Source organism: Choristoneura fumiferana, chromosome 11 (genome assembly GCF_025370935.1).
Source record: "Choristoneura fumiferana chromosome 11, NRCan_CFum_1, whole genome shotgun sequence".
Lineage (NCBI taxonomy): Eukaryota > Metazoa > Arthropoda > Insecta > Lepidoptera > Tortricidae > Choristoneura > Choristoneura fumiferana.
In genome coordinates this window covers 1,921,733-1,941,692 of record NC_133482.1, presented here as the reverse complement: position 1 = coordinate 1,941,692, position 19,960 = coordinate 1,921,733, and the positions used below count along the sequence as shown (strand labels likewise).

General features: G+C 38.3%; 2 protein-coding genes across 5 annotated transcripts in view; both read left to right on the top strand.

Moving 5' to 3' along the window:
* Positions 1–19,960, top strand: part of hth (Meis homeobox homothorax) — a 385,579-nt gene that overhangs the window by 81,342 nt on the left and 284,277 nt on the right. The window lies entirely within an intron of this gene.
* Positions 10,886–19,960, top strand: part of LOC141432913 (uncharacterized) — a 51,009-nt gene continuing 41,934 nt past the window's right edge. Inside the window, 1 exon segment of the mRNA XM_074094747.1 lies at positions 10,886–10,902. Within this exon segment, the coding sequence (XP_073950848.1) occupies positions 10,886–10,902 (17 nt within the window).

Here is a 19,960-nt window from a genome sequence, read left to right as displayed (position 1 = left end):
TAACAACTTTTTGTTAACTGCCCGGTTAGTGTTAACTATAGATTGTATACACGGCTAATAATATAATCATTCGCTGTTAAGAATTAAGCTAAACTGTTGCTTCTTTATAAATTAATACAATGTTAAGAAAGAGTCAAAGACGGGTAAAGAGAAAATTATTTTCATATAAAATTTATTTAATTACGCAGTCGTGTAAATAAATATCTTTGTAGATACTAGGCGCCCTGAATAGCCGAGGAGGCTGCCTAATGAACGGATCGGTTACAGCGTCAAGTTACACTCGTTAGCTGACGTCGCCTCTTGCCTGCTTATTGTCTCCTGGAACTTCGTCTATTCTGAAATAACTCCTGGTTGCTTTACAAATTGAGTTTTATTCAAGGTACTTTTATTGTTAATTCAATGATTGAAGGGAGGAACTTTATTGACTTAGCGTATTTATTATTTGGCAAAGTTAGAGTAGTGCCGTCGCTTGTGTTTATATGGCTACTGGCTACCGGGGCGCCAGCAACAAATGGGCTTCTCGGCACAGGTGATCGGTTCCGCTGACGAGCCGTCAATTTGTCGCTGCGACAAACCCTGCCACCACCCCGTCAGTCAGCGAGCGCTTCCAACCAGCCCAGGAATGAACCCCGATGACGGCCGCGGAGATATATGCGAGCTCGACACCCGACGATTAGGCCCGATGCCAACCCGAGCGCGCACGATGATTCACGAACGGGTTGAACGAACTATCCCGAACGTGCGATTGTGTCAATTGTTTTCTTAAACGGACAGGCATTAATTTGAGCATGCGGGTTTGAATTTCGAACGTTTGTATTGGATAATGCCTGAATTAGACGCACTATTGATGCTAGCAGTTAACCAGATAATTGAGAGCGGTGGATTTCTTCGTTTTTGATCTAAATTCGGTTCCGACGATTGGAACCTTTTAGCGAAAGCTACATTCTACAATAAGAGACGAGGGACTAGAATTAGATTTATAATTGCGAAATTTTGTCTCTGGCAAGTGCGACGATGACACCGTCACCGATGATTTGGCAGCTCCCGCGTGCATTCTAGGTCGAGATGCCCAAGATCACCTTTGTGTCCAAAAACTCGTTCACTTTGATTTTGAGTTGTATTGTATTCTATCAAGGCCTCTTTTGAGTAGTAGTGGTAGTAGCCAATCAAACAACGAAGGTCATACGAAAGATTCCATTCATATGGATATAGCAATAGATAATGAAATAGGTAACGATGAATCTAAAAGCGTAAGCGCGTAACAAATCATTGTAAAACTTCGACATTCCTCATCTAATACTTAAATTAACTAATAAATAGTGCAAGAAATCGAATGCAATAATCGATTCGACAACGCGGAATCGTTAATAAATCGATGATTCGTTCTGGTGCTCATCTGTTCGGGAAGACAATGGCCGCGGGTGCTTGCTTAAATTACGCTCGCTTGATTTACGCACATCGATTTACGCCCGTTGTTACGCCTAAGCTAATGAGTGCGGTGTTGCCCGTTTTAAAATTAAGCACGATCAGTTTTGAAATGAGAAGCTTGTGACGGAGTGACGGTTTGTGAAATTGGTTTCCTTGATGAGGACTGCAATTGGTAGTTAGCGGTTGGTTGTGTGGAAGATGATACTATGAGATAAGATAGATAGATAGATAGTTGGAATAAATGAAAGAGAGAAAAATATTCTAAAATACAAGTCTAATAATAAAAGTTACTATCTCTTAATAAATATCTTTTTAGTATTTGACATATTGCTAAGTGAAAGTAGGAATTACGATGCAGTTAGACAATCGATGAAGAACTTAATCATGTTAGTTATATTCCTTTGTACAAAAAGATCAATTTGCTTGAGCCGTGACAATTGTTGTCCCTATAACACTACAAGGGACCCTTATAGTATAGTCATGTCTATGCGTCTGTCTGTCCGCGGCTTAACTTAGAGACTGTTAGTAGTTGAAAGCTGTAGTTTTGCATTATGAACCATGCGAACTAGTTAAGTGGTAAAAATAAATAAATAAGGCTATTGGTTTTATATTTAAATGGTGGTTTGAAAGAGGTCGCTTTTAAGTGATACCTTTTAAGTGATCTGTTTTCTAAGTATCTACCTTTTGCCTTTTTACAAGCTTTTATTTAGTTTCGCCTGTCCCGTTGTCTGTCTGTCTGTTTGACCAAATTCCAGTAGTAATACTTATGTAAATCACGTGACAATACAATAATCTAGTAGTGACCTCCTGGTAGTCCAGCCAGGATCGTCTCCGCACGCAGGACGGAACTCTTCAACCATCGACTTGAAATTTGGTATGCAAATGTAGTTTGGGTGACAATGCAAGTACATTCAGCAAAAAAAGCTTGTGTTAAAAATGATTTTTTTTATTGTTTGGTTAGTTTAACTTATTGCACAGATTTGCGGTGTTCAAAAAAGAAAATTCGTATTAAGTATATTGCAACGGTGACTTTGTCTCCATTAAGTACTAGGCACGATTTTCTAATAATGAATACACCAATAACTATTAAGTACGTTATTAATACTTTCAACTACTTTCTTTATATTAAAATGATATTGTCCCGGATAACTCACGTCTTAAATATATGAGTGTCTCACGGTATTTTCATGTTCATAATTGAAAATGAATGCCAGACTGACTGTTAAGCTCCAAATTAAAAAAAAAACTAATCAAATGATCTCCCTGTATCCTCCTAAAATCTAAACTAGCCATATCACCTTTATCCTCTCACAAATCAAGTAAATCGAAAACCACACAAGTAACACGTCTCTAATTCATACCCCATGTCGATTCTCAACTTCCCTAAATGCCAAACTAGCCTTTCTGTCACTCTGAATAAAGACTTTATTAAAACCTTGAGTTTACTTCACTCAGAGTGTAAAACAGAGTGGTTCGAGTTACAGAGTCCCTCAGGGATCTATTCTGGGTACCCTCCGTCGAATCACTAGTTTTTTTTCTCTTAAGTGATGTATATTTATAGAAAAAGATGGCGGACAGTTTTCGTTGCAGCTACGACTTTGGCTTTTTATTATTTTTAACATTACATTAAGTTTACAAACATTAAAAAAATATATTAATAACTTTAAATAGAGATAAAACCAAATCTATTACCATTGTATTGTTATGTTACGCCTATGTTTATGCAGGTGTAAAGCTTGAATTTTTCAAGTTATTCCATGCTTTTTCAAAGTTGTGCAGGCAATGCGCACATTCAAAACCTTATAAGTAACCAAAGCATCCATGGATACGGATCTGTTATGAATTTTAGAGCTCCTTACATTGCATTATAATTATTGCCTTCCCTTTCCACAATACCACCCATTAGCCGGTACTCCGGTGACTCTCATAACCGATATTCATTAAGGAAGCACCATCAATTCCATTCCAGAGCCATTACGACCATTCCTTACCAAAACAAACAAATCCTACAATTATTTTAACCAAACCACGCCATTAACAACATCTAATTAGTCGAGAATGGCCTCTAAAACACTAATGTTACGGTCCTCTCTGACTGCATTGCTGATTTGATCTCTTGCATTCCCTTCTGCAGCACAAATATTATCATCGTCTTAGGATTGTACTATTTTCGACTCTGTACTATCAGTTGGAGGGTTCCTTTCGGTTGTGTTTTGTTTCGCAAGTGTCTCGAGATACCATGTCCCCTGGAATTCTGAAAATATTGAAAGATTAGCAGTGGGTCCCGTACGCGCCCATAAATAATACATTGGAGGGGGACCAGTGATGGATTGTCTGTCTGTCTCTCCGGTTTCTATTAGTCGGGAACTCTTAAAGGGTGAGTTCTTAGGGTAGTTATTATTAGTGGCGACCAATGTTAGCTCAGCAGTGATACCTCGTTAATACCGTTCGTCTCCGGCATTACTGACGTCATTTGCTAAGATTTATTGCCTTGTCAGTGTTATTTTAAACTGGTTCTGTTGGGGTAACGTTTGGAGTTAAGTTGAAATCGGTGTGAACATTTGAATAAGAACTAACAATTATGTGCGCAGACAGGAGGCATTTGAATAACACGAATTGTTAAAAGTGCTGTGCAGTTTATTCGACAGATTCTATAAAATAAAACGGAAAATATGTTAGGCTAGTAAGAAGACTAAAAAAATAAGGACAGTATAAAATAGGGTTTGCGTGACTCTATTGTAAATCACATGCCGCTCTTAAAGTTTTTTTTTGCGTTCTGAATACTAATTCATTGTCAAGCTCTATAGCCCCATAATATTATATTCCATTTTCAGTGACTCCCATCACTAAAAAGAAAAGATAGGCTTAATTTATTTTGACTTTCATGTTACTAGTTTACGCGTGACTTTAGCCGATAATAAACAGATCTTGATGCAGTAAAAAAAATCAGTGTCACCAGCGCCAACATCTGACATAGAAAAGCGTGAACAAATATCTGATACCTACGACTCTATTTCTAGGGCCAGTAGGGTGTCACTGACAACACACCAATATCTTCCTTTACTAATTCAAAGACTCTTGATTACGCGGAATTGCAAGATATCGCCGAATCTGTCGCGGCCATAAATTCTGGAGTCCTCAAGCAAGCTAAATTTGATAAGTGTCACAATCTTCACGTAACACAGGAATTTGATATCGACTGAGATACCGCCTGATACCATCTAGTCGAAACTCGAGTGACCGATAACAGTTGAGTTTAATAAAAATACGCGTTTTATAAGTTTGTTAAGGTTTTAACTGAATTTGCGTTCCATAGACTATTATTTAGCTTAAACTGATTTTTTTAGACGATACTCAGATTTTTATTGAGGGAGAAAGATCCTCGAACCTCAAACCTCGGGTGGCAACCACAAACTGGAAGACGAAGCTGAGGACATCGAAAGAGTTGCCGGCAACTGGTTGGTGCAAATAAATGGAGAAGTTGTCGTTCTTTCTGGTGTTCTAAGGGTACCTTTTGTTAAACAGTGGACGTCTTCCAGCTGATGATGAAATGATGCTCTTCAACGTTTATTTCGATGAATAAAAATATGTCTGCATCATCAATAATCAATAACGTCACACTCTACCTATTCTTATACATTATGACGTAAATAATGCTAAAGCACAAGTAACACCCCAGACAGGCCGCTTGGAAGCAGCTTCAACTTTCCCTGATATAATTGACAATGTCCCAACTCCGCAAGAAGAGCACAATAAACATTTCAATTCGGCGGTTACGATCGCGGCGTTATCGCGATGCATCCTAAAATTTTCCACCTCGTCTCGTGGGGCTCCCCTCTGTCTAACTTCCAGCATCTGGGAGCGGTCTAAGGTACAAGAGGCAGGAGTATTCATGATATACTCATGTAACGAGAGGATAATCCTGCCAAAATCGCTAACAGTTGCGCAACAGACATATTTTCTACCAGGTGTAGAGTACGATTGTTCTATTAACAGGTGGTCTATACGGGTCTATATTGTATAGAAAATATGGCTTACTTATTCCTCGGTAAATTGGAACGATTGGCAATATAGTGTACTTGCACGACAATTGTCACTGCCCCATAAGGAATCCATACTATGGATGTCATTATTTTACTTTCATGTCTAAAACTAAATGTGAAGTAATCGTTTAAATAAAATTACAACGTGTACCGACGACATAAAACGAGTTGGAGGACGCCTGGACGGTACTAATTCCCGCTCCCCGCTTGTCGCGTGTACCGCGGCGGAACCCGCCAATATCAACTTTTTATTACTAAAAATATTTATATTATTTCACTTTGTCTCCTTTCACTTTTTACCAAAGTTTAGGCGGTTTAATACACTTTGGGAGGGACGTGTTCCCGAACTTCGCTAGGGTTTGTTTCAATCATCCCTTTTGTTAAGTTTTCTCTTAATATCTTCGGAAGTTTCCTTTTTATTATGTAAGTACACTTGCCTTTTAGGCGTTGGGACTGAAGTTTCGAATTTGAGGACACTTTTGTTTTTGCTTTTGTTTTTCATCTTGTGTGTTATGGTCCAATAAGCAGTTCGTTACATCTGCTAGTCGATAAGGAGTTTGACAGACTTATTTGGCAGATTGCCTATCTTAGCAAATGAGGTTTGTTGGTGCAGGTTCGTTGGCATGTGTTTCTTCATCTACGGTTTCAAAGTTATCTAAACCATAAATAATGGTATTTAATCCTCACTACTCAATTTGTCTTCTAAAACTTTATGAAAATATCAATCCACAGTACAATAATTGGTGCATGCATGCGCAGCAGTAGGTATTTGCCGTCCAGAGATGTGTGCCTTAAACTTCTTCTCAGAGATTCATTTCTCTAATCAGACATTGGAACGATGCACGTAAGATTTTCTTTGCATTCGTGTCGTTTAATACATTTATTATTGGTTTTTATTTTCAAGGCAATAATTGCTACGAATCTTAATTTACTATCGTCAAATCAAACATAAACAAAAAAACTTATAAATTTGTAGTCTTTCCTACTCCATTAGAACAAGCGGCAGCTGAACCCCAGCTAAGGGGTAGTGTTTTAAAAACCACGCGTTTTAATTTCCTCCAATCTACCCTCAAGTCCATATGTTCTTCAAACAAAAAGCAGCCATGAATGGGTATTGTGCCTGAAGCGAACCGTCGCGGTGAACGCTGAGCGGGGGCGGGACAAAGGGAAATCTATCGAGGTGTCGGGTTACAAGCAAACATGGACGTGAGCTGAGAAATCGGAAATGGATACGACAAGCTAAATAAACTTAGAGCTTCCAACTTAAATGAAGCTAGTGAAAGACGTTTATTTTACACTGACAATATAGGTCCTGAGGATCTAGAAATTGCATGAGAAGGCATTGTTCAATAAACTGAAAATTTATCATTTAGAGCAACTTCTTTAGCCTTTCGAGTTCCACTGAAATGCCTCCTTGATCATAATTATCTAGTTTGCGTTACATCATCTACTAATAACCAAAGTATTTCGAGTTGATACTTTTCAATATAATGATATCCTTGTAAGGTAATCACGTGAGTGCTGTCTCAGTCCCATTGAATAATCGGCCTTTTTATTTTATGTCATTGGAAATAGCGATATGTCATCCATAGGCTAATTAGGATGTCGAGCTTTTATTTTTACATCAATTCAATTTTTTAAATTTAGATTTTAATTTGCATAGGTATCTCGATAATATTTAGTGATATTTCTCAAAATACCATCCGTGTTTATTTAACTAGAATCAATAGTGTAATAATAATAAGTCACATATGATCTTGAATAATCTCACACACATATCTGTCACACGTTTGTTACCTACACTCCAGTATTGTATTGTATATAGTTTACGAATATCTTCTTCTCCATAAACATTAGAGTTTATGTTAACTATCGTTTGATTTTTCATTCTATTTTGTTTTAGTCGCACAAACATTAAATACATTTTGCTGTACCAGGCGTCTGGTGTATCGACAATTTGCAATTTATATGAAGATATTTGGAATAATACAATGATTTTACTGCATTCGCTTGATGATTCTCAGTATGTTTAACAAATACTTCTTCCTCAAGGGACTCGTCAAGTTCCTTTTCAAACTTATTTACGCTATTTTTCTCCGCGCACGCGTCTGCCGCGCGTCAAAACGCTAATTCTGCGTCTAATTGTTCCCCTCACGCTGACAGCTACACTCGTAATCTGGAGGCCCCCGGCATTGTGTGCGCCCCCGGCTTCTTCTGTTTGTTTTTGTGTGGTAATTGCTTGCGGTCTAATAACTATGGGTAAATACCTACTTGTGTTTAGGGGAAGAGGTTGGTTGAATTTGTTTTCGGGTTCGTGGTCAGACGTTGGTAAAACTCCATGACTTTATCGATCAAGTGTTTAGTGATGATAATGATAAAATCGAGAAATCAGGTGTCACAATAAGTAGTTACGTCGAAATCTTTGACTTGATCATTTATTGTTATTTTAACGTGCAAACGATACTCTACACAAATGTATTAGATACAACGATATTACTTTAAACACTTATAGTAGATTGATTTAGGCAGTGAGTTGTAAAAGTTCAAGGCATTTGCATCGTCAGTGATATGTAAAAAGTGAGAGGCTGACAAAAAAAGGATACGAGACACATTTAGCTCTTTTACGCCAAGAACTTCAATTTATTGAAATTTAAAGTTCAAATTTTGAAATGGAAATCTTTTAAGCCAACTTAAAATTCAAAACGCTTTAATTATTATCATCACAAGCCAGTGAATTCACAGTGAAGGGTCAACGTTCAGAGTCAGTCAAAAACTTAATAAAATGCAAATACGACCGCAACCGTCAAACACTTAATCCAGCTACAAAGCAAAGAGTATACTCTGGACACGTGTTCCGGAGCTTAACTGCACACAATTAAGCTTAAAGCTCCGCTTAATTAAACCCCAGCTTTGTAATTTCAAAAGCCCATTGACGAAACACTTTTCAATATAGACGTTTTGTTCCGAGTGCGATTCCGAGTCGATTTCCGCTCGCTTTTTGTTTGATTTTACGTGTTTATTTCAAACTGTCGAGTTTTGATGAAGTTTCGAGGGCTCCTGTTACCCTAGAAAATATTTCGATTGTGTACTAATTTCTTGTACTCGTAGTAGTTGATGCGTTGTTAATAAAGACAACGTAATTGACGAACGTCATATTACCTACCCAGTATTTGCATATACTTCTTTTTGTGTATACAGTACGCTTATTCTAAGCGTAATTATCATCATGATCTCATCAGCTAAGAGACGTGTACTACTGGGCTACCCCAAGTCTTGTATTACCCACAACTAATGGCTTCCCGTCCATCAGCATTTCGGCTTCCGTTATGCGATATATAAACCAGCAACAAGAGTGTTACTAATTCGTATCAATGATGACATTTTGAAGGCAGCTATTTAGATTGGCCAATAAACTTGAACATAAAACGGGATCTCGTTAAAACATCGCCGTTTTAATAGGCAAAAGAGCCATAGAAGTGATAAAAGTAATCCGCAGTGTTTCCACAAATAAAGAAGGAATCCGAGCGTCGAATATGTGCCTACAATTAGGCAAATCGCTCCGCCCACGCCCCGGCCCCATAAAAACGTCCGAATCACCGAACAGACACTCCCAGCCCCAGCTAATGACGGCCTTACTCCCAAATCTAGAAACGCTCCCATTTAAATAACACGACAATAAACGAATTAAAGTAACAATTAGTGAATCCGGCGGAAGAGCAGGAAGCCAAGTGATCGAAGCTGCTTGACCAGGAGACGGCACTTGCATTATTTATGCCACTCGTTCCGTTACGTTGAATAGCTAATGACGTGTGGCTCGCTGTATTTACATAGTTAATATTAATGCTCGGGCGACAGCGTGCCCCGACTGCCGATACTCCAGTCTGCTCCGCGTCTGAACCTACAACTTACAACGCTCAAATAACTATTTAAATCAATACGCTTCTTAGAAATCTTAGAATAGTTGCTGTTACTATTTTTAACCGCACCGGCTAGTGTTAATAAGAATTTCAATGAGCTAGACGTCTGTTATTAATCATGAAACTCAATTAAATTACGAAATGAGTTTCCAATAACCTGCGACGACTAAATCGATGGTACCAGGCAATCAGCGACGCAAGGAGTTAACTAAAATCAAGCGCGCCAGTGAAGTGGTAGGTGCACGATATGTTTTATTGCCCGGCGTCCCGCAGGGAGGCATTGTCGGCCTCTCTCTATTCCCTACGTGTGTTCGATTGCTCTTTTTAAAATTATTTGTAGACGATACAAATTTGTAAGTAGCTGCTATAAATCGTTATTTGAATTTATAGACGTAGGATGCGTATTGACTTTTACGTAGCATTAGATATTACGACTATTAAATTCGATCACTCCGGGATAGCTTTCGAGATTTTCCCACATTCAAAACCGTTTAGTTCTGGTAGAATGGTCGCATTTTGATCATTAACCAACAAAATAATTCATAAGCAAACATTCTTTTGACATTTCCCCAGCTTTCCCTAAGGGTCTGTTCGGAGCGTGCCGTCTCCGGTTGCGGCCCAAACAATGGAGATCGAATCACTGTGACCCTCCCTACATTGTACTACAACACAATTACTCTTGATTAGCTATTGAAACTTTGACCCAATTTTCTTTTTGTTCGCCTCGGTGTAGGTTTTGGTTAACTTTTTGTTACAACACTTTCATTATTTCATTAACTTTTATTTGTCGATTCTTTGTTTCGTTTTTCTGATATGTTAAACTGCAAATGTGCTGAATAAATTTATATTTCTTTAACTACGTAATTAAAACTTGCGAGCATAGTAACAACAATTATAAATTTTCTACTCATTGAGCAAACATAACGAGGTTCAAAAACCTATTCAATAGAAATAGATAAAATAAAGATTACGTTAATGATACCAGGCGGTAATAAATTGAAGTACCAAGGCGGCATGAGAGGCAAGGAGGTGAGATTGCACAGAGATAGCCCGCTTAAAGGACACATTGATTGAGCGGACCGGACAACGCAGATAAGGGACCGGACCGGACTATTTGCATATTAAATGAGACGATATTAATTTTCTCGCAGGACTTACTCCAAGGTGTGACTAGGTAACGAGACGCGAGGTTTCGTCTCAAGCATGCTCATTTCTATTTTCTGTGATCCTGGTCTAATCTGAAACTGAACATTACTCAACATGTGAAACATCCGTCGCAATAGTAGATAAATATCCCCGAAATCTAGAATTATCGTAGTGTGAATTGGGGCAGGTAGAAATCATCACAAACACTCGAGAATTTGATACGCGAAAAAAGATAAGCGTATCCCATTGCAATGTGGGCCCTATGGTTTTAATGATAGGATTCCTAGGTGTTACGTGTGAGTTTTTTTTTTTCAAGATATCAAATGCGAGTTGCGTTTCCCATGACGGGCGATGACCCTGGCGCCAGGGTAACTTGTGATTGTCATCACGAAGCCATAAATCTACGGGGCATTATGGTGGTAGTAATGATAATAAAACTTGACCTTGATGGCGGAAGCCGCCGGGATTATTGATGGCGTATTATTTTTAATTGTTTTACAGTTAATTGTTAGGACCGGCAAGAATCAACGGTGGTCTATGAATATGAAAAGCAAGTGATCGGTATAAGTAAACTCCATAGTTGACAGTTTTTAGTACAACATCATAAGCAAAACACGACATTAAATTTCTATAATTACCTGTATCACAAAGCACTTGTTATGCTATCTCTACATTATGTTTGTTCTAAGTACATTTTTTTCTGCCAGTTTTTGTGTAAAAATACCATTTGATTCCTAACCCACCATAGACCATGCTGTGATAATATTTACAGTAAATGTCGTACCGATATTCCTCGTCAGGCAATGCGATGTCGGTTTGATATTTTCAGTGATAATAAAAGAATCATGTGCTCTTCCGTGCATTCTTTTAGATTAATTATTAAGTGGCAAGTAAAATCATCAAAAATAGTCACAAGAACATTGCAGAGAATTGCAACTAGACAATATATAATCTTATAAGTAATGCCATTGATGTCAAAACAAAAGCAACACGCAAATAATTGTAAAAAGCAGTCGATGCAGTGCTCATAGCATTGTTTGTGTGATAAAAGAAAGTTCCGTAAGAAACCATGGATAAACATTCGTTAGACAGATGCATCGATAAACATCCATTTTCTACCCATGGGAAGTAATAAATGCACAAGATATCACCACTTTACATGACTAGTACAATTAACTTACTTACAAGAAGTTATTAATGGCACAGTAAGCATAGCGATAAGTTGTGATAGTATACCTGGTTAGTCAAAAGTGAAACAACTAGTATCGTATGATTTAAACTTCTTTTAACGTTTTTCTGAAATAAACCGTAATGACTATTTTAAATAAGGAATTACTTCAGCAGAGTTTTGCACTATACCCAGTATCAAACAAACTACTTATTTAACTTATGAAAAAATATGTTTTCCGTTTTTTAGAAATATGTAAATAATGTTATATGTAGTTTCATATATATCAAGTATTTACTTAATGAAATAAAAAAAAAACATTTTTCAATCAAAAGACAGATCAAGATTGTTATCTCATTGTTATACCTCATAACCAAACCGAATAAAAAGTCTGGACAGAATATTAAGATATTCTTTCACACTCAGTCCGCACCTAAAAATTGTAGCTCGTTTAAAATAATTTCAATCTTATTCCAATGTCCATAATCAATACAAAACAATCTTAATCATAATAAGACCTAAAGGGGTGGAATAGGGCGAAACAATGGACATCAACCGCACGCGCATGGTTTAAAAACAATTCGTAAAAGGACAATATGGCAGGGGCTGTGTTTGTTCCAACAGCGACGCGTGCTCAGGTTACTACCAGGTGGACGAATTTTGAATTAAAAGTAAAACTAAATAAGTGAGGTAAAGGTTGACAGACTGGAGGATTTTGACTGGAATCTAGACCGTAGAAATACGGATTACCTTTTGGTTTAGAAACAGTAGCCACTTAGTTTTTCTAGATTCGAAGAGATTTTTCCTAAATAGTTACATCGCTTAAGTATTTAAATTCCCTCAAACTATTTGCTTGTAATCAACAATGCAATTGGTTCAATTGGTGGTGAAAATTGATTATGACAAAACTTTTTTTTTTACTATCTTGTTATCGTCGGTCAGGCACTTGATTCCATCAGTAATGTTTCTTGCCGGTAATGAGACCTTTATCTGATTTCTCTTGAATGTGTTTACTTGCCGTGACAACACAACACTAATACAGACAACGCCAATAGCTCTGCAATAACTTCATGAACCTTTGTCACATCAAAATTAATGTTGGCATTTATTCCTTTTTTGTTAAAATCTAAATGTTTAACACTCATGGCATCGTCGACAAAAACGTCGTCATTGAAGGATCAATCAAAATCACACCCAGTGATTGCTGTGCCCCCGCAAACAATGATTTCCCAAGCCGGCGCGTGCGCATCGTGGGAACGCGGCCTCGGGATCACTTACTGGAAGATGACACTGATTGCGAATAGCGAAAACTATAATGCTGGGAATAGGGGAATATCTGTTATTTCTTTGTTACGTACGTTATAGCAAATATCGGGTCGCCCATTTACATGGATCAGTAGGGGGTAACTAAACTAGATCTGTTCTAAGGAACTATGTCGTCATATATGTCATCATATAGTAATAGGTAACGACGAACGACATGGTAATGAAATGTACCCTATCTTTTTATAATGAAGAAAAAACCCTATAATATTATTATCAAAGAAATCTTTGCATCCACATATTTTCCCTTTTAATAAAATAAACCCTTGCAATCTAAAGTAATCCTCTCCCATTTTGACAAGAGAAAAACAAATAAAGTAGGTACCAAGGCAACATGAAGACGTATGACCTCTTCCAAGATGACGCAGTAAAGTCTCATTCGGCCAAATTAATGGTAATGGAAAAGTCCAGTTCCCCCCGGGTACCGGCTATCTTGTTTGTCGTTTGTTAGTTCTTAGTTTTTTTGACAACGCCTTTTAGTTTAGCTGTTATTTGTTAGCAAGTTGGCGTTCGGCGATCGGGAATGTTTGACAAGTTAAATTTAATATCGAGTTATGTTTATTGTGCGCACCTCAAAAATATCCGATTTCTTGTGAAATTGGTCTAAGATTAGAGAAGTTTGAAAATTTTATTTTATGTTTCGTCTAAATCTGAGAAACACGTTACTTGAGCATTGCTTATCAGATTCAACAAAATCTTGCAAACGAAAATACGAGTAAGTAGATAATTATGAAGATTTAATCCTATCAGAAATAAATCTTCAGAAGTATTTTCAAGTGTTTCACTCAACGTTGTCGTTAAGCACAACAAATAGAGCCCCATATGTTATTCAAAAATGTACCAGGAGTCTATAAGCTTCTGGGGCTCAACACTTGATCGGCACATGTTCGAAGCAAAAACTTTCACCCAAATCTGACACAGACGACGTTCCAAGAAACGAACCAAATACAATGTTGCCACAATGAAGATTGTAAGGGTATTATTGTTTGGAAAAAAAAGTTCAATGCCTTCATTATTGTTTGAAACTCAGTTGTGACGACAGCGCCACTAAAAGGTCACAAAATTAAGAATTTGCTGTGAAAACACATCTATGTAAATTCCGACTGGTAATAACATAGGTGTTTCTACCAATCATTAACCAAATGTTCCCAGTTCCGACAGATATTCGCTAACGATACAAAATTACTCCCTTTGCATGAATAAACAAAATTATAACAATGTCCCGCCATAATGACGAACTTGCAAAGAGTAAGTCATTTCTGATCCACACACATGGTGTGAACGGAACGCATTAGCGGCCACGCTTCCTGCCACAAAAAGAACCTATTAAAAAAAACTAGCTTCGTAATTTGAATAACGCGCTTTCAGTTTTTAAAAATTACTCGTTCATTTTGAACCTTATCGTTTTGACATAAGTTAACTGTATTATTTTTAAGAAATCCTTGGAAGCATGTGTTCGATATTCAAATTAGGGATATAGATCTAACAGCGTTGGCTTATTGGTAGAATTGAAAGCGGACGTCTGTTTCAAGTTCTTAACAATTTCAATCGAATTTATTGTTTTGAAACCGTCCTGTTGCTGCTTCAGGTAAAGTCACTCAAAATCGTCTGTACAGTAAAACATCAATGGACATAAAATGAAAAATGAACCGCTACGTCCTAGACTTGAGCATTCAGGCATTTGCCTTTGAAATTTAACATCGCGTGCTAACAAGCAAATGTCAGCTCAGTTCTGCGTTCCTAGTAGATAAATATCTACCTACCAGAATATCTAAGTGGGCCAAGTGATTTTAATGCGTATTGCTTGCCGGCCTCCGTTTATGTCGAATTTTAGGCAAAACGATGCAATATTTCTTTGAACATTTCGAAACCTATTTTCAGTGGAATACTGTTTTAAAGGCGTAGTCTAATCTAGAATAGGTAGAGATAATCGTTTTATTAGTCGCTCCTAAGTCTTGGTTAATAGTACGGCCCTGATAGATGGCGCTACTCCACTGCGCGTTGTAAAACGGTATTCTTACCCTACGAATAAATAATAAGTCAGGAATTGTAAATGCGTTGGAAAAATGGCCTTGCGAACACGGTTTTTAAACCGTGTTCTACGCGACATTTGTCGTGCATATGACATTGCATCACGCGCGCAAACCAATCCGCGCTTTATTTCTGAATTTTCACCAATCAACAAGCACGTCTATTTGCAACCTCTAAATTTGAATCATAAGTCGTTTTCGTTTAAAAGTATGGCCACTTTTTGTGTAGAATTTGTTTTGAATTACGCCTCCTGACTTATTATTTATTAGTAGTACTTCAACTTACCCATGATAATTTTTAATTTGAGTTTTTCCATCATCATCAAACAAACAAAACATCGTGAGGAAACCTGCACAAACCTGCGAAGCAATTCAATGGTGCGTGTGAAGTTCCCAATCCGCACTGGGCCCGCGTGGGAACTACGGCCCAAGCCCTCTTGTTCTGAGAGGAGGCCTGTGCCCAGCAGTGGGACGCATATAGGCTGGGATGATGATGATGATGATGATGAGTTTTTTTCCGACGTGGGTGTCTTTAAATTCTTAAATAAAAAGACTAAGGGGCTGTTTCATCATCCATTGATTAGTGTTAACTGACGGTTAGTGATGCCGTCTCCGTCTATTCGAACAAAACAAATAGAGACCGCATCACATTTAGCCGTCAGTTAACACTAATCAATGGATGGTGAAACAGCCCCTAAGAGTACCGTTTCTTTCGAGGCTGGCAACGCACCCGCAGTTCATGATACTCACAGACTTCATATAAATATAAATATAATGTCTGTGATGATACTACAATACAATAACTCTTTATTTGCCCACCAACACATAGCAAGCAGTACAGAAAACAAGTATATACAAGAGTCAAGAGTCAAATCAAAGTCAAAATAAAATATATTCAATTTAGGCTTTACGGTGAAGGAAAACATCGTGAGGAAACCTGCACAACAAACCTGCGAAGAAATTCAAACGGTGTGTGTGAAGTTCCCAATCCGCACTGGGTCCGCGGGGGAACTACTGCCCAAGCCCTCTCATTCCGAGAGGAGGCCTGTGCCCTGCAGTGGGACGTATATAGGCTGGGATGATGATGATATAATTTAGGCTATATAAGCAGTTATGAATGTCAAATTAAAATCTACCACCGGTTCGGAAAAACCTCTGTTGAGAAGAATCCGAAGAAACTCAACGAGGTATATATTTTTTTAAACAGATTTACAATATTATTAAATGATATCTATACATCACAAGTATTTAACACAACTTTATTTTTAACACAGTTAGTTCGCTATTTGAAGGGATCGCTAATGCGGATCGGAATTGTATTTCCAATTATCCCTGTCCATGATATAATCATTAACTTTATAATACGCCTTAGATATTAATGTCTTCTTGACAATAGATCTGAATTTTGTATCTGTTTCACTTATAATATTTTAGACTTTCTGAGGTAAGCAATAGGCGGCCTTATCGCTTCAGAGCGATCTCTTCCAGTCAACCTTTACAATGGAATGGATGGAGAAGGAATAAAATTTAGCAGGTGGTGAATAGACATATGTGAACTGTAGGTGTCATTTAATTTTAACCCCAAGTGAACCGCGTGTCGGCATTAGTACAAAAGTTGAATACACTGATCTACATTCTATTCAATCTTACATGGCGTCGAATTAGCCCAAATAATAAGACACCTAACGATCGTTAACCATAATCTATTTGCCGTTACATGAACAGCAATTAGGCGTTTTTTCGGCAATTACTTCAGACAAACGTATCAATCAAACGGTATGGTAATGTAAAGCGAAATACGCCTAGCACGCATACAGAGTGAGATAGAAGACTCGCAGATGAAATGATGCAAAATGGTAGAAGAAGTACTTACCTTAAACACGAATGAGAAGGTAAACCAGATCTGAAATGAGGTTTTCGAGTAAATTTTCGGTGACAATTGGTGTCATCACCATACAATTTATTATGATTTTGCTTGTATAGTAATATTATTATTGTTGTGTTTGGTGGTGGTACTGTTGGGACGTTAATAAATCATTTTTCTTGTTTCTTTCTTAATTCAGGGTACTTCACTAAGTAAAAACCGCCAAGAGCGTGTCGGACACGCCTGAAATAGGGTTCCGTAGCCATTAAAAAAAATTAAGTAATAAGGATTTCGTATTTTGTACGAAATATTCCAAGTTTTGATATATTTTATACCTTAGGCTGCTTTTTACTCTTAAACTACTAATTATTCTCAAGAAAACTTAACCGTTATACTTTTCCTTGTAAGTTATACTTACTAACATCCTGAATTTTTCAAATTTGCCACTCACCGGTTTTGATCTATGGGGGGGGGACGACGACGACGACGACGACGCTCGATTTTAATGCAAATTTTGCATTTTCTAAGTTGATTATTTTGCAAACAAATCATTGAATCGAAAAATCGTTTAGCAACCCCCTAATGGTTTTAAAAAGACCTATCCAACGATATCCCACTACAAGATTAGATGAGAAAAAAATTCACCCCACTTTACGCCTATGGGAGTACAGTAAAAAAATTTTTTTTGAATTTTTTATTGTACCGTTTTGTCGGCATAGTTTTACATATATATCCGTTCAAAATTACAGCTTTTTCTAGTATTGATAGTCCCTGAGCAAAGCCGCGGGCGGACAGACAGACAGACATGGCGAAACTATAAGGGTTCCGTTTTTGCCATTTTGGCTCAGGAGCCTTAAAAATGATAGATGAAACCCGCCAAAGTTTGGGAGTGGAGGCCCGTGGGTGGGACGCTTTAGCACGGTGTGACGTCACGCGGAACTGTAACTAGCTATATCTTCGTTAATTTGTTTAATTAACATAAGAAAAAACATCACCATCATCCCAGCCTATATACGTCCCACTGCTGGGCACAGGTCTCCTCTCAGAATGAGAGGGCTTTGGCCATAGTTCCCACATGGGCCCAGTGCTGATTAGGAATTTTCCGCCGGTTTGCTCACAATGTTTTCCTTCGCATGAATTTCGGAAAACTCGAGCCCGGGTTTGAACCCACGATCCCCTGCTTGAGAGGCCATAGGTCAGACCACTAGTCCACTTCGGCTTTTTATCCGATCGGATAGTGTGAAGTTGTGAACGCGGCCTTATCCAATGATTATGTGCGCCAGGCACTAACGAGTGTTCCGTATTCGAATTGCCATTTGACAAGGACCATAAGGCGGGTGCAATAACGGCGGGCTAGCGTGCGCGCGCGCACGAACGCTTCCGAAACGTTACGAGATCACCCGAAGCTGGATACGAACAATGAGTGATCAATAAATTTGATTTTAATGATCGATTTAATTAGTACCTAATCGAATCGCAGTATTCGCAATTATATTTTCTGCTGTAATCAAAATACCACCAACGGGACTTATCATGCTAGCACACACGAGTAATATTTACCTCGACGTTTCGGCAACATTGCAGTGGCCGTGGTCGCGAGTAGACTGAAGTGTGGGGTGTCAAGTCTGCCTAGCAGCGCGATTCCTTCGAACTACCGGACTTGATCACTAATAGTGCGGCACTCGTATCACGAACTACTACCCGCACTTGGTCACTTTTATTAGTCACCCTATCACACCGACACACAACACTAACAACGTCCGGGTAGTTCGAAGGACTCGCGCTGCTAGGCAGACGTGACACCCCACACTTCAGTCTACTCGTGACCTTGGTCATTGCATTGTTGTGCCGAGATATAGTTACTCGTGTGTTTGCGTATAGTCCAGCTTGGTGTGTTGTTTTGACTTATGAGTGAAAATCACGAAAGTTAAAAACGTTATATTATAACGTTTCTTGATGAAACCAGCGTTTTGTACATACGAGTACTGTATCCTTTTCTCATTCTAAAAAAAACATATCTCTACCTATATCTACATAACGAGACGCAACTGCCTGATTGACTGACAGACAGACATCGCACAGGCTAAACTACTAGACCTAGAGACTTGAAATTAGGCAGCACATTGCTTGAGATCTGTTTATTTATTGAATCACCGAAGAATTACCAAGACTGGCTCCAAGAATATGCAAGTTGAAGTGGAATAGGCGGGAATAATAATTGCTCGAAGAACAGATAACCTTGGGGGAGAAAAGTCTCCAACGTAGCGACCACGCAACGGAAGAGGAAGCGTTGACAGACCTTCCACTAGGTGGGCCGACGCCATCGTGAGATTGCAGGGCAATAGATCGATGCAAGTGGCCAGTTGTCGTTCATTGTGCCGTTCTAGTTCTAAGGGAGACCTTTGTTCAGCAGTGGACGTTTTCAAGCTAATGATATGATGATTGCTTAAGTATCATTGAAGTTTTTTTTTCACGTGCGCAGAATTAAACTAGCTCTTGATTTTGTCTACTTTATCTGATCTATTGGACAGAACGTCAATATTTGTCTGAAGTTCTGCCATGTCCTGATTCTGTCTATGACTGAATTATAGACAGTTTGTCTAGACCGCGGAAACATGTTTTGCCGCGGAATTTCATAACAGTCGCGCTTCATTACGGCAGCTGCCGCGTCACGCCTCACGGCCCGTGCTTAATGCCTATGCAGTTTAGGGTTAAACTTTATCGAAACGTGCAAGAATTGTATTGAATTATGTGTTCGAATGATATTAGTAGGCGTTCATAATCTCCATCGATATAATCCCACTGCAGGGTGGGCTTCTCTCAAAATATGCTTGGGCCGTAGTTCCAACTCAGGCTCAGCACGGTTTGGGAACTTTACATACACTGTAGAAGAATTTATTTCCATCATTCAGCCGTATCCTCCGTAAGGTCCACGTGACATTTTAAATACATATAATTTGAGCGATAAAATGTGAGGTGCGAGCTTGCAAAATTAATCCAGTAATTATATTCACCGGACATTTTCATTCAATTAAGACATC